The 16,776-nt window shown below is 34.7% G+C and overlaps 1 protein-coding gene across 1 annotated transcript in view; it reads right to left on the reverse strand.

Moving 5' to 3' along the window:
* Positions 1-16,497, reverse strand: part of LOC115446202 (phospholipid phosphatase 2) — a 36,588-nt gene extending 20,091 nt beyond the window's left edge. Inside the window, exon 1 of the mRNA XM_030172771.2 lies at positions 16,163-16,497. Coding sequence (XP_030028631.1) covers positions 16,163-16,249 — 87 coding nt within the window. The 5' untranslated portion in view covers positions 16,250-16,497. The remainder of the gene's footprint in view (positions 1-16,162) is intronic.
* Positions 16,498-16,776: the final 279 nt, after the last annotated feature.

Here is a 16,776-nt window from a genome sequence, read left to right on the forward strand (position 1 = left end):
CAAAGACATAGTATCATGTGATATATATATAATTCAATTTGTACACCAAATAACAAACAATCTTGTAATCATGAGCCATTAGTTGACTGTATTTTATCTGGCTCAAAAAAAACACTTTTTTGCAATATCATCCTTACTTCAATGTTAAATTCATAAGAGCTTAGAATGAGACGAACAGATAGTCGATATCTTGCATTATAAAGATCACGTTTGATAGGAAATGTACATGATCATTATCATCATCATCAGCCAGTTGCAGTCCACTGCTGGACATAGGCTTCTTCCAAAGTACGCCACAGATAGTGTTGCCAGACGTCCCGTATTTACCGGGACGTCCCGTATTTTAGGCACATTTTAAAATGTCCCGACTGGACAGACTGTCCCGTTAATCGATCGATCTACGATTCATAAGTACTCACGCACGCACGACTCTGTTTTTAATAAATTTAATAAAAAGCGAGTTGATACCTAATTTAATTACGATTACATTTATATTGTTACAAATATGTTAAAACTGACTTGATAATCGGATTTTTTTTTAATGTCACAAAATTATTTTCTTTCTTACTTGTTCCGGGTAAAAAACTGAAATCCCGTATTTTTGCCCATTTAGGCATTTGTCCCATAAGGGACAGCCTATAAAGGCTGAAAAAAAATCTGGCAACCTTAGGCTCACTGAGCCCGGTCTGCTGCTGACATAGTAGGACAAATTCTGTTCCTGGAAAGGTTTTGACAGGGAATGATGATAGCATCATATTTATAATGATTTAGAATCATGGATGAGACCGCAGGAAGTCCTCCAACGACAGCATCGTGACGGTATCGCGGCAGTTTTATGATTCAGACTAAAGTCGAAAAGTCACTGTGAGGCAGGGGCAAAGAGTTGAATTTTCTGAAAGATGATACAACATGTTTGTACTAATACGCATAAATACGGTCTGCAAATCGTTCTAATGATAATTAGATATAAATTACTCCAAGGAAGCTGGCAGGAATCGGAATATGTGGATTCTTTGCTACTGCTGTGGCGGACCTCTAGGTTTTTTCACACACACACAATATCACGCATTAATCCTCGAAGGGGCATGCAGAGGCGCAACCAGGGCACCCACTTTTCACCAAGTATGTTCTGTCCCATGATGTGATGGGGGGCGAACCTATATATATCGGGCACAAATTCCAGACTCCGGGCTGACACTGAGCAGAAAAACCCAAATATCAATTTGCTTGATCCAGGATTCGAACCCACGCTGCCCTACCACGCATGTAATAAAACTACGCCAGTCAGGTTTTTTAATTAATTCTAAATCAGACTGGAAATGTATTTGCTGGTGGTGGGATATATTTTATATCCGTTCGGGTAGCGACTACCGTACACAAGGTTTTAAAACACGCCATAGTGGTCCATGTGAGTGTCGAGTTCCGAGATCAGCCTGTGTATATATAGTTCCAATAGGCCGGCATAATAGTGACGACTGCCGAGGGGTAATCATCTCTCGCCTGTTGACATTCTATTGGACCCCACTTCATTTACCATCAGGTATAGTGGGGACACTTTGTCGTGCTCGTATGAAAAAATCGCTTTATCTACAAGGTACAAACATACGTTACAAAATATAATCAATAAAATATAATAATATAGTTTCAGACGATTATATTATTATATTATTGGAGATAATAAGTCATACTTTCCTAATAATCAGTTTTGCGATAATTTTAAAGGAACGTGACCGAAATATACCGTATCCTGTCTATCGATTATTTTTATCAGTAAATTACCTAAATTAATGACTGAAAAGTCAATACGTCATACATATTAATGGGGTCAATAATGATTTCTTATGTTTACGCGAATGTTAGACATTTAAATTATGTTATAATTTTCTCCTAACGTTTCGAAGATTGCAGCGTGGTAACGGGACGAACACCACGAAGTGTGCAAAGTTCGGCAGAAGTTTTGGCAAAATTATAATATACAAACAGCGATAAAATCCGCGAAATAGTTTTATTTCGGGGTCCATAACATTGATGTTGTTTCAGTAACTTTCATTTTTAAAATTATAGTGAAGTGTTACTCGTTATGTTGACAGCGTCTGCCTCGCCTTCTAAATACATCTACATTGAAATTAAGAGATTTGTAAAGATTTATGGATGTTAGGTAAAATGTGGGAAACGTTAAATCAATTCCGATGAAGTTTGATCAAAATCAAATACGTTTTGAATATAAATTATAAGTACTTGAGTACCAAACACGGAACTAAAAGATATGCTATATTTCTCGGAAAAATTAAATGTTTATTACTGGTATCTGGTCATGAGTAATAATAAACCAAACATAATTGATTTAAGTTCCCCAAAAAGGTAACTCATATTGAATTGATTAGGTACTCTCTCTGGTCTGAGGATTGCGGTTAGCCGGTTGCCTCTGGAGCTGATGATTTCCTTCTAACGGTCCCTGACCAGCGCTCTTACAGCTGTGTAGAATTTGGAGGATGGCGTCTTTAACTTAGTCAGGTGATTTAGTTGGGGCATGACCGCGCGATCTTTTGCCTTTGGTGTTCCCAACACAATCAGTTTTTCAACTTTAATCGTCTCTGAGAATTGCGTGGCCGAAATATGAAGGCATTTAGAATATACGTAACTATTTTGAACCAAAGTGTTTATGAATGATATCCAAATAAAGATTTGACTTGTGTTTATGGACCTCTGCATACCCCTTCGGGGATAAATGCGTGATGATGTGTGTGTATGTGCGAGTTGTATTCGAAATTGGGTCAAGATTGTATTGGTGCGTTTCGCAGTTCAAGGAATTGTTAGCATTCTTCTCCAACATCATATATCGATTAATTACTAATTAAAATAAACTATACTTATTTATACAAAACAACTGCCTATGTCCAGCAGTAGACTGCATCAGGCTGATGATGATGATGATGATACACAACATCCTTGTGCTTGTAAATCAAGCAAAGTATTTTTTTTTTTACATTACGTTTGTTAGCCTGGCATGGGTTGGCTTTCAAGCAAAGCGCTGGTTTTAATAAGTTTGTACAATCAAAAGTATTTTTATGGTATGCTGTTTGACAAAAACATTGTTTCTTTCCCTGGAATATCGAGTAAAGTAATCATACTGGATCTCCTGTTATTCCATCCGGTAATATATTCACTACTCATAGTAGCAAAGCAATACTTTATAAGAAAATGTTTATACATACGTCTCTACTGAAATTCTTGGTTATAGACGCCATCCTTTTAATGCCATCCAAACTTGATCGCACTGCTTGATTTGATTTCACCATTTTCACTCGCAAATCACAATTTAAAATAAAAAATAATTTATAATCTGTTACACAAAATAATACTGTCAACGCAATCCAGACAAAAAACGTAAAACTGTTCTAATTTCAAATTCAAAATCATTTTATAAATTGTAACGTTAGAATTAGTTCATTTGTTTTCAATTACTGAATGAAGTTTACACGTATTTCGATTTTATACGGGATTTGAATGAGTAATTATAAGGAAAACCCTGGCTGTACGTCATAACCTACATAGTTACAGTACTTAATAGTAAATAAAGTCAATGTAATAAGAAATTGCTAGTCATTCTATGCGCATTTCTTTGTTTTAGTAACACTGACCTATATAATAAGGTGAAAGGGATTTTAGAAGACAAAGAAAACACAATTAAGATTGTAATAGATAGTTTAGAATAAACACAAGTCATTTGTATCGCGAAGCTGTAATGAGGAACAACTTAAAATCAGATGATTTCTAGCTCTATGTTTGAAAAAAATTGTAATTTTAATTTAATAAACTATTTAGTTTTTATATAACTACGTTTGGTGTGCGCAATTTGCGTGACATATTTTACTTACTATTACAAGAGAATTTAATTGAGATATTAAATTACCATAGGAATGGTAATATAATTTCTCAATCATTACCCAGTAGAGTACCTTCCATTATTTTGGAATTGTGTTATTTAAGGGCAGTAGAGAATAAATAACATCGAGTGACCCACCGTTCGATTGCGGGCCTTGGTTATATAAAACTAGCTTTTGCTCGCGGCTTCGCACGCGTGAAATCTTTTCGGTATAAAGGTCCCGTTTTATATTTTCCCGGGATATAAAATAGCTCATAGAAGTAAGGAGTAATGTAACTTTCTATTAGTGTAAATAAATTTAAATCAGTTTAGGAGTTCCTGAGATTAGTGCGTTCTAATAAACCGACAAACGGTTTAGCTTTATATATTAGTATAAATTTCATGTCAGTGATAAATGCCTTGTTACAGAAATTTTTAAAGGACACACACACACGCATCACGCATTTATCTCCGAAGGGGTATGCAGAGATGCAACCAGGGCACCCACATTTCGCTAAATATGTTTCGTCCCAAGATGTGATAGAGGGCGAACCTATCGTCATATCGGGCACAAATTCCAGACTCCGGGCTGATACTGAGCAGAAAAACCCAAATACCACTTTGCCCGACCCAAGATTCGAACCCAGGACGTCAGACCGCTATCGTACCGCGCTTGCAGTACAACTACGGCACCGAGGCAGTCTTAAAGGAAAACATAATTTAACAGAGAAACAATATTAAAACTTAGTTATTCAATGCCGAATACCTATAATTACGTAATATCAAATGCTACGTTTAAAACCAGACTGGAAATAATAAATAACTAAACAATAATTACGTACAGACACCTAGCTTTAGAAAATGGCGGCCATATTTCACCCTCAGTCACCTTCCTATAAATAATAGTATAAATAATACATGCGCGGTCAGAGGTGCATCGGGTTATCAGTTTCATCTTGGATGGGATATGCAAGAGTGGCAGCACCAATAACCAACAGAAATTTTGTGAGGTTTTAAGTCTAAGTTCTAGCTTAAGACCCTCCTCCGAGCAAACGGCCTTGAATATTCTTGTCATACATTTTTGGTGCCTGAGTTATGGCGGGAATTGGCAGTATTTGCGAATAATTTATTTAAAAAATAAATTGTAGGTATTTTTTTCAATTTGAAACTACCAAAATATTGCTTATTAAATTGTCTATTGATTTATTATTATTGTTTATCGTCTCATAATTATCTTACTAACATAAGTATGAGGACCGTTTACTAAGCCAAATGAGTCTATGTTACTTGATTAATGATAATAAATAAATAGTGTCGGTTGCAAATTAAAATGATTTGTACTTTAGGAGGAGATGCAGGGAATCAACAATTTTTGTTGCATTTTTTATTGTGAAATTAGGATCATCTTTTTAAATATGTGAAACTACCACAGTTAAGATATCATATTGTAAAAATATGTTTTATAAATTTCGACTAGATAGTTTCTTAATATACAATTATTGCACTTTTTGCTGGGAAGAACAACTTAAGCAGGGTTTAGATTAGCATTCAAAACTTGTATGAGTTATCTTTCGCAAACAGTCTAACTTCTGCAAAATTTAAAACTTACAGGACTTTCGGTAATTCGCACGCGTATAAAATGATTAATTGATTGAAGAATCAGCGTTGGTGTAACCGCATCTGAAAGTTTTTGCGCAATATATTGCTAAGAGAATTTGCTAGTTTAAACATGCAGATATTTGACTAAAGTATGAATGGGTCAACTCGATTAGATAGCACTTCTTCGCTGACAATCGACGTGAAGAGAATCTATTGAAGGGAAGTGAACCCAAAAATAAAAAATCGTATCTAATGCCCTCATATTCTTCAGTTCTAAATGAATGACGTATTAAATTATGCGCAGTGAAATACCAAACAATACTTTGAAATTCAAGGTGTTGGATGGTGTTTCTACTATTTATGGACGGTCGTATCGCCAACCCTCAGGCGAACGGCAAGCTCGTCTCGTCATTCAAAGCAATAAAAAAAATCCATAAACGTTGATTAGAAAAATAGCAGTTGCTATGACGACAAGTTATTGTTCGCAATCGACAGGCAAAAACATCACCATTAAGCTATTCGCTACGTAAATAATACGTACATCCGAGGATACTATGGGTTTCCCGTTACGTACCCTTTCCGTACTAACAACAATTTCATTATAGGCCTTTTCTTCCTAGACCGCAAACTGATGATGAATTTGTATTCGTGGGGTTTTGGGGCAAGCATTGCCTTATTTAGTTTTATATTTAATTTCAAAAACATTACTTGTAAGTCTTAATACTTTAATTCATAAAATAGCAAGTCTTTTTTAGCAATATCACTCTTAATTCTTTCAAAATAAAAGTCACATGTTGCACTCTTATTACCCGAATAAAATCAATCTGTGTCTCAATTCGCATGAGATCAAAACAAAAAGTTTAAATATCGAACGTTCTTTCTATTGTTGTTAAGCAGTATCTGTTTAAAGACAAAAAGGCCTTTATTCACAAATGCTACTTAGCTAAGTACAGAATCATGCTGTGATAATAAAGCTGTTTCTTATGCTTTCTACATATCCACAGTGTATAAGCAGAGGAGCGCTGTAGGCTGCTATTGGGATGAACTTCAGTTGCTGAACAAAGTTAAACAAAACCAAGGAAAACTATGATATTGCCGATACTGCGTTCGGGCGCACGGTGTGTCCTCATAGTATCGTTTATGAATACAAGTGTATGTACCGCCAGTACCCCGCAGAGGCAAGGTCATGTCTTCTGCGGTTGTTCTCCGTCCCTAATGCACGCCCACGCATGGAGGGACATTTGTCGCGGACATAATCACACAGTCAAGTGTGTATTCCTCGTGGTTGTAATTACACATAAGGACTCGCGAACATTTCTTCTCCTACTCTCTTGCTCCCATCCTAAAGGGGTTCTCATCTTTCATTCACTTTTCTTCCCAATTCCCAAGAGTGAGTGCACTCTCTTCCGGGCCTTTGCAGTTGCTAAGCCGGGGGTTTTCAATATCTCTTTCGCAGGTTTTCCCTCAGTATAGACAGCAAGGACGTTTAATGTAAAAATAAATATTGCCAGTAGAATTTAACCAATGTATTTATTATGAATTATAGTACTACACTAATACATCAAAGTGACGGGCGTGGCTTGAACCAAACTCAGTGCCACGGCTGTTTCGTCATTCATCTGTTTAAAGAATTTTTCCTGTAACTACGGGACTCACATGTATATGAATTAATTGTAAACAAGAATATAAAAAAAGGTTGGATATATTCTTTATCCACCGAGAGAGTGACCATACACAAGGTGTTAAAACTCGCCCCAGTGGCTCACGTAAGTGTGTCGCGTCCCGGGATTAGCCTGTCTATCTAGTTCAAACAGACCGGCACAATAATTTCTACTGGCGAGAAGTACACATTTTTTGTTAGTCGCATTTGCATCGGGACCCCAATTCGCTTACCATCAGGTGCAGTGAGGTAATTTCACAGGCACGTATAATAAAGTAAAAAATAAATTCACCTGAGTTCATCTTGCATAAACCATTCAATATCGAAGGACAATAATTCAAGATGGCTGTTGGATAATCGACGCGTCTCGCAGAGTTATTGGTTTACCGCGCAATCGCACTTCATAACTATAAATTACTCCGTTATAAAGTTGCACCTCTATTTATAATTATTTATTTATGGGCGCTAACGAGAAATTACGAGGTGCGCGTATGTCAAATTATGGTAGGGATGGGATGGACACGGTCTGTTGTCGATAGACCGAAACATTGATACTTATTTTTCTATTTGAATATTTTTTTATTTGGGCACGGGCAAGTGACTAAACTATAGGTGGTTAGAGATTTATGGTTATTTTCTTAATTCATTTATATTGCAATGATTATGTAAAAAATAAATAAGGTTTTTGAAGATCGCAGAGCGATACAATATTTTTCGTTGGTCCACATTTTATTTAGACTACTCCAAAGCCTTTTGCATCAAGATAAGAAAACTGACATTTATAACACAAACAAACATATACACACGCCTTTTATTCCCAAAGGAGTAGGCAGAGGCGCAACTAGTCCATCTACTTGCTACTACCTACTTATATACCGTGTGTATTCCATCCCATGATGTGATAGGGGGCGAGTCTACCTCCATATCGACTCCGCCAGCACAAATTTCAGACTCCGGGCTATTACTGGCAATAAAGCCTAATATCACTGCCTGATTTGGGGATCAAACCCGAGACCCCAACACCGCAATTGTATAATACAGCGCTATTAGGACAGTCCTAAAAAATAACATGTCTTAAAAATAATTTGTTTTGTGACATTACTTTACAAATGCGTCATTAATAAAAGAATAGTAACAAATTACTAAGCTTGATTGATTAGAGAAATACAATGCTTTAATAAAGTCGAAACGTTTAAATGAGTAATGATTATTTTAATGCTACCTCGTTACTGCTGGCATTATATCGACTCATTTATTAAATGAGACAGTACTTAAAGGGTTCGTATTTGATTCTTAGATCAGACATTTTTTTGACGTGAATAAATATTACATCAGACGATAACTCTTCCGTCACCATGTTATGGAACGAAAATAATCTTTCGAGACTAGAATGAGATTCATAATACTTGCAGTCTTAAATATATAAAAATTAATTCTCTATTTACCTTGGTCACGCCATCACGCGTGAATGGCGTGACCAATTTCACTATATCTTTTTGTTGTGTTTGTTATTGTCAGGAGACGGTTCTTATGAAAGAAAAAAATCAAAAAATTGCGCGAAAAATTAGAAAATTTAAGAAAACTTAACGACAACATTAATTTTTCATAACTGTCAGTGGTTTGAAATAATTGTCAGCGATCGACAGAATGCGCGCGTGCATACATAGTTAAGACAGGACAACGTCTGTCGGGTCAACTAGTCCGAGAATATAATTTGAACTCTATGTTACAATTTGTCTTTATCGATATCTGACTCGATATAAAGCAGCGCTACTAACTATCTGATTCCCCATAAAATCTTGATATTACGTTATCAGTCTCGGTTGTTGTGCCGGCATCGTTAATCCACGTCAGGGCTAACAGTATTTGTATCATTTGTATGCATTAGATTCACTAGTCTAGTTGTAGATGTGTTTTGGTTGGTAGAAAATTGTATATTTATTTATTTTATAACGAAAAAATCTATTTTTTTCACTTATTTTGGCATTCTATGAAAGAGGGTAGTGTCAGGTAGTTGGTATGTCATAAGAAATAGCTAAATATGTTTTAACACCATGCATAAAAAGTCTATTTCAGTAACATAAAATGTAAATAAAACTTAGATAACTTATGGTACCATTAAGTTTGGGCGACGAGGGTAATCGTAAACTAATTAGGAAAGACATAAATTACTACAAAGTTAAAAATAGTGTTACGATACTGAAGCGACTTTGATTAAAATATTAAGAAATATCACACTTTTAGAAACACTTTCACAAATATCTCACCAACTTGTTATAACATAAGATGTTGTTATGTTTTGTCACTTCTTATTATGTTTTATCTGTTTTGTTTGTTATTCTAAATAATATTAGTAACAAATATTATTATTTTAGCCGCTGTACTAATATATAAATTTGCATGCTGTGGTCTCATATAATTGAAGAAGCACGTCACATTGATAATTATACCAATATTACGACATTGTATTTATTATATGCCGTGTATCCTTTGTTGGAGGTCCTTAAATAAATAAAAATAAAAATAAAACTAACTGATCAGTACGACTGTCAACGACCTACAACTCCAGTCTGTCAATGCTCAGTGTTGTTATAGCAAAATGTGTCACAAATACCCTCACAAAAATATTTTTATTCTAACAATAGAATATTTTATATCTAAAATATAAAAAGTTTTTACCGAATACCGAGAAGGTCCGAAAATTCAGTGCATTGAAACCGAAAAACACAACACTATCGTAATTAATACATAGTAATTTACCGTTATTGTTTCTCTGAACGTGATTAATATAAATGTTTGTAATTAATGTTTCCAGTGGTTCCCTGGCGAGTGGAACTCGTATTGTGCAGTGGAACAGTTCCAATAGGGGTTGGTACGAACAAAATTTATCATGACACAAATAGTTGCAGGAAACATTATGAATTGATAAGTCGATTCCAGACTATATGGGTCATGGGTCGGGACAACTGGTTCCGAATCCTAAGTCTGGTAACATTGTGTGGGTTAATACGATTTGAACATGTGTAAATAGTAACATTGAAAGTATTCCCCGCCAATTGGAAGATATATTATCCAATACTCAAATGTATAAAGCTTTGTTTATCTACATTAGTCGCACTATTAAGAAAATTTAATTGTAATTTGTATCAAAACTTCTATTTGTATTTTATAAATAAGAACTGTTTGTTTATCGAATGTAGTAGGTAAAATAATTTATGTATGCGTCTGTAGGACTTGTATCCATGGACAGAAATAAATAAAAATAATAATAATAATAATACGATTTGAGGATCCAAAAATGTTGGTTTGGGGACGGTGGTCGTAAACTAGGCTAATTTGGACAATGTTTGTTAGTGAGTTGATCTAACAGCGTTGTGGGGTCACAGTAAGGAAGAGAAAATTTCATACGATTTTCTATTATATATCGTGGTCATAAGGTCTCTAGTTGCAAATACCTAATTTTCTTATTTTAATAAATTGAATACGTCTAAGGTATTCTGATATATATAATCTATATTTACAAATATTTATTTATTTACACATCTTTTAAAGAAGGATGGTTAGAAAGAAGTTCCAAATGGAACCTCCATTATGCACGTCATAATTGCTTTAAAACATGGCGTCATACCAACAAGGTATTTTCTTGATGATTTTGTATCAATCATAATATTCCACTCTACATTGGTGATTCATTAATAAATTGCATTAAGTGAAAATTAATTATTTAAAATGACCATCAAATAAGACTTAAGTATATTAGTCATCTAATTAGTGTTAGAATTTGACCATAAACCTCTAACACAGCTTATATTATTATATATTATTGTCTATTTTGTTTGAAACTACCAAAATTATTTTCCATGTCGTAAGCCGCGGTATAGAAATGAGTTTTATTATTATTCGCAATAAATTCCGTTCGTGTTTTTATAGAATTGAATTCCTAATAAAATGTACGGAATTCTACGAATTGTTATTCATACATTTATAATCCAGACTCCATAGGCGACAGAATTAACAGGGGCCTTATTCTCTATGACAGTGTAAACCCGTAACTCGGCAGTGTTACGTTATGTATTTGAAATTAGCGGGGAATGGTAGTCTGTATGCCCATTTCTAGTTTTAAACGCGACGCGGTGCGTTACGTGTTTGTTACGAGCTGTCAAAATTGTGTGGCATACAGAATAAGGCCTCAGTAATGTGCGCTTAATTTGCTATCTGTAACATGAGAATCGTAGTTGATCCTTCCAATTAGGCAGATAAGTGGGTCGCCTTGTTAACGCCAACCTGGTTCAATTTGTCACAATTAGTGAATGCATTTGTAAGGGTAAAAATAAAATAGGCGCCGGGGGCAGTCAATGGATTGTGAGAGTTTGTGGTACAACGCCATCTGTTGTCGAGTAGCGTCAAATCGTTTGTGGCGCTTAGATTGATTAGGAAATATTTTTAAGAGTTGCAATCATAATATAAATCGTGTTTTACATTAATAATTTAATTTTAAGATAGTTCGAATAACTTTTTCAGTTAATACCAGATTTTTAGTTTCTGAATAGGAGGACAGAATCGAGATAATCAGTGCGCCCCTAAATAGTAGCAATGTTATGAGAACTATGAATTGTAATATAATTGCTTCGTGATATTACAGTGCGCACGATACGATACCCAGTAATAACACTAATTCGTTATATTTCCGAAGGGGAATAAATACGTTTACATGCAGCGGTTTGTTCACAGAAATATGGTAAACTATACTTACTCTCCACGCGTTCATTTATTAATATTTAACTTCCTAAAGTCCAATTAAGACATTGTAAGATATTAAAATTTATCTCATTATATTTAATTGCACCCCTTAGTTGGATATAACGAGTAGGTATTTTATTTATTTTAATTACTCATCCTAATGAGAGCGCCAGCGCCAGTAGGTAGAGAGCGCCAGCGTCCACAGTTCGAAATTTAAATCAACGAACATTTTGTACGAAGTATGTAATGAATTTTTAAAAGTCAGAGTATTCCCTCAAATATTCCTTTCCTTTTTGCCAAGTTAACGTATTAATTTTCTACAGCTACAATAATAATACATATATCTTCAATTGCTCGCGTCTTTGCCCGCGTGAAAAAGTTTTCCAGAACAAAAATCTCATTTTATATTTTCCCATATTTATAAGAGGCCTATGTCCTTCTCAAGGTCTTAAACTACATCCATACTAAATTTAATCAACATTTGTTCATTAGTTTTCGAGTGTATCGCGTTCAGTCAGTTGTATCGGGAACTACGATTTATGATATTTAAAAATTTGTTACTTCTTTTAGATGCTATGTAAGGCGGTGGTTATTTATTTTACACTTTATACAAATTTGGTATATAGGCAGATAAGGCATTCTTTACCAATTAATTTTGGTTGGTGTGAGATACACCATCTTTTTGAACGGTGTATTGCTTGATCGCTTCTGAACTTGGGCGGTTGTGGAAATCGATTTTCCCGCGAATCCGAACACATGACCAATTTGCTTTCATTTTAAATAGGGTCTCCGTGCCTCTTACAAACCCTATCAGCGTTATGCCTACGCTGAACTTTTCGGAAAAAATTTCGCTTAGAGAATTAGCCTGCCATCGATATTTTAGTGATCAGTAATCACTCGATAGCAAAATATATATTTTATAAGTGCACACCAAAGTGACCCCACTGCACCTGGAAAGTAGAGTGGGGTCCAATAGAATGTCTACTGACGAGGGATGATTGCCCCTCGGCAGTCGACACAATTATGCCGGCCTGTCCAAAACGGATATACACAGGCTGATCCCGGAACGCGACACATTTACATGGGCAACTATGGCGGGTTTTAACACCTACTGTGTTAGCTATTCGGACGGATATAAAATATATCCTACCACCAGCAGATCATAGAGTGATATAATATTTTTCATTGGTCCACATTTTATTTGGACTACACCAAGTCCTTCTATTTATTTTGCCGTATCAGGATAAAAAAAACTAACATTTGTATTGTCAGTGGAAAAAAATGCATTCTATTTGTTTTGTGGTACTGTTTACAATCAGAAACTGTTAAGATATGACAGATAAATAGTAACAATATTGTAAAGATACTGATCGGCTGCGTAGTTGTAGGTACGAGTTCAGTCTTGAGGTTACGGGTTCGATTCTTAGGTAGGGTGCAGTGATATAGGGTTTGTCTATTCAGTATTAGCCCGGAGTCTGGAATTTGTGGATATGGCGATAGGCTGGCCTCTAATACATTATGGAATGGAATACAACGGCAGGAAGTGGGTGAAACAGTTGCACCCTGCCTACCCCTTCTGGGATAAAAGACGTGAGTGTCTATTAGTTAATATATAGTTTAAACAGAGACAATATGTGGTAATTTTTTTATATTAAAAAATAAAAAAAACAATAAACATAGAGACGGAGTCGCTTGGGTCTCCGAAAATTAGTCATTATACGAAACGAACCACTTATAGCAGTTTTTTACCGCAATATAAACGATCCGAATGTCAACCTTCAATCCGATACCGAGAACGAACCAATCATTATAACTCATTTTTAAGAATATCAAAAACTTTATTCTAATTGGTTTATTTCTGAGATAGATTGAAACAAGCGATTGGATTCGATTTTTGAAAATGGCGGTTAACTGTCAGACTAGAGACTAACCGCCATTTTTAATAAATCGCCAATCAAATTTTCGATTTCCTTATTGGGCCAATCAAAACAAAGTTTATTAGACATGCTTACAAATGACTTGTCTTGATTAGTTTATTTTTGGTATGGGATCAAAGGTTAAGTTTGGGTTATTGAAACGACCGTAAGTGAAGATAGATCTACTGCTAGTACAAACGTGACTTTTAATATCCAATATAAAATACAATGATATTTTTTATTTTTTTTTTATTGCTTTGAATGACGAGACGAGCTTGCCGTTCGCCTGATGGTCAGAGATACGACCGCCCATAAACAGCAGAATCATCATCCAGCACCTTGAATTACAAAGTATTGTGAGGTATTCCACTGCGCTCGACATCCTGAGACATCAGATGTTAAGTCTTATTATGTCTAGTAGTTACACTGGCTACAATGTCCTTCAAACCGGAACACAGGAGTGACTACACACTACACAGAAAAAGACATTGCAGTGGTACCTACCCAAGCGGACTCTCAAATAAGAGAGACCTACCACCAGTAAATTGTCTTTAGTTATACAAGCGACATCATTTAAGTAATAATTAAATATTTTCATGTATCTTGACTTACATCGCAACTATGTTTGCCTATGTGATGAATAAAGCATTTTATTTAATTATTAATTCACACTTCTACGAGGACTCTCGTCGGTTCATGGCTGCGAGATAGTGTACTGCGGCATGTGTCGTGGCTTATCTTCTCACATTATAAGAGAAAGCTTAGCTGACAGTCTACGATGGTTTTTCGAGGCGGGTTAGCGAATAAATCGATAATTTTGCGACGGCAGATTATTTACATTGTAAATTGATTATAATTGATATGCTAAAGTTATTACTAATTAATATATATGGGTATTTAATTTTAGGAATACTTAATCTAATGAAAAATCAAAAGCTTTCGACGATTTCATTCTTTAAGTAACTCTACGTAAACTCTGAATTTAGAACTTATAAGCGTAAGAATATTATCACCAAACCATTAGGGTGATAATGAGATTACTTCACCGAAGGTATAGAAAATATTCTTAATTTGTTTAATATATCTGAAACTAAGAACCGATTCCGATAATATTCTAATCAAAAACAACACAATTCTCAAATAACATAAATACATTTTATGTTAATTACTTTCATTCTATGAAAACTGACGCGAAAGAATTGCAATCAAAAGCTAGAAGTATAAACTATGTAACAGATATATTTAGTTTATTCGATATGAGTAAGTAAACAATATCCAAGTCCCACGTGGGTCATCTATTGTATCCACGTGACCAGCATTGTGGTCGCAATTGCACATTTTTATAATTAAGATCGTAGGTACAATTGGATCATTAACAGTTGATTCCGATTAAATATCTCAACCGGTAACGCGTTTATAGTAAAAATAAACCAATCAAATTTATTTATTTATTTATTGACACACCAGCATCATATGCATAATAAATTACTAAACAGTTATAAAAAATTAAAAAAATTAAGGCACATGCCCATTAAAGGTATATACTTACAGCATTCACACAATACGAGTAAATTTTTTTACAATTTTATGAGGCAGACAGTAGAGAGGGTAATTTATAAGAAAAAAAAAATCATTTGTCGGGTAAGACTAAGCAGTATGGTTGTAAGATTATAGCCTGTCCTCTAAGGACGAAGAAAAATATATATATATCATTTGTAGGGATGACCAACAATCTCTTTTGATTGGTCCATGTTCGCTATCCGATGGTAGTAAGTTTGTATAGGTATTGGACATAAGTTATCACAACTCTAAATATCGATATGGATAGAGAAACTATTTTTTTTAAATCGACCTTTTAAAAAAGGAATGAATGAAAACGAGCTAATTACAAATAGTTTTGAATCTTTCCCGTCGAATCCTTTTATCCCTGACGGGTTGGGTTGTTGTTTTTGGAGAATAAAAGAAAGCAGAAAGCATAGAGATTGGGTGAGGAAACTTTTAATTGGGTGTACACAAATGTAGTTCCATTTACGACCACTATGATGACGTGGCGCTAGTGTGTCGTTATCGTATGACAAGATAATTACAATTAATTTTTATACCTAATATCTACGTAATGTAGATTTAATTATTAAATTAATAATAGACATGAATAAATATAGTTCCTTGTCAGTTTAAAATAATGTTATTACTTTGATGTAAGTGTAGGTGTTGTAATTAAGTGTTCGTAGAAGCAAAAATGAGTGACTAATTTTTAAACATAATGTAAGCTTCATATTGTAATAATTTTTAAATATAACTGGCTGGCACAAGGCTAAGCCACTCAACCTAAAGAAAAATCGAAAACGGTCTCTTGAACGAAGAATAATTCAATACACTTACCGGCTGATTTAAATCCGTATTGGAAGCTGCATTTATCGTAAATACTTCTGTACTTTCGGTCATCTTATTAACACAATCTAAACCCATATTTAATTCACTATAAAAACACTGGCTGTTTTCACAAAAATAAATAATATTTTTTATCTGTGATATCTAATGTCACTGGCCACTAACATAAAAAGTTTAACTCAATATTTTTTAAAACAATTCTATTTTTAAATTAAGCGGCAAAAGATGTATGTATGGCCATAGTTGTGTGAGAGAACTGACAACCGGCCGCCGTACACACAATGACGCATGTGTAAGCCGCTGGATGTGGCATCGAGGTTTTGTATCGAGATAGCACGCGATATGTTCGCGCGTCTTCCGCCGCGTTGTGCAATTTAAAACTTGTTTTATCGTTGAAGAATACTTTATCTCATGAGTCATGCTTTGGAGATCGATTTAATGCGTGATGATATTTTTCTTATATTTATTTTGATAATTGTAGTGATCTTATTTAATTTTAAAATTGATTTTTAATTTGATGGATTTTCTGTCAGTTGTTACTTGACGTCAATACCTTAGTCCTTTGATTGGGTTGTTTACTGTCAGTTATAAGGAAAAGAATAATT

This window comes from Manduca sexta, chromosome 16, assembly GCF_014839805.1.
Source record: "Manduca sexta isolate Smith_Timp_Sample1 chromosome 16, JHU_Msex_v1.0, whole genome shotgun sequence".
Classification (NCBI taxonomy): Eukaryota; Metazoa; Arthropoda; class Insecta; order Lepidoptera; family Sphingidae; genus Manduca; species Manduca sexta.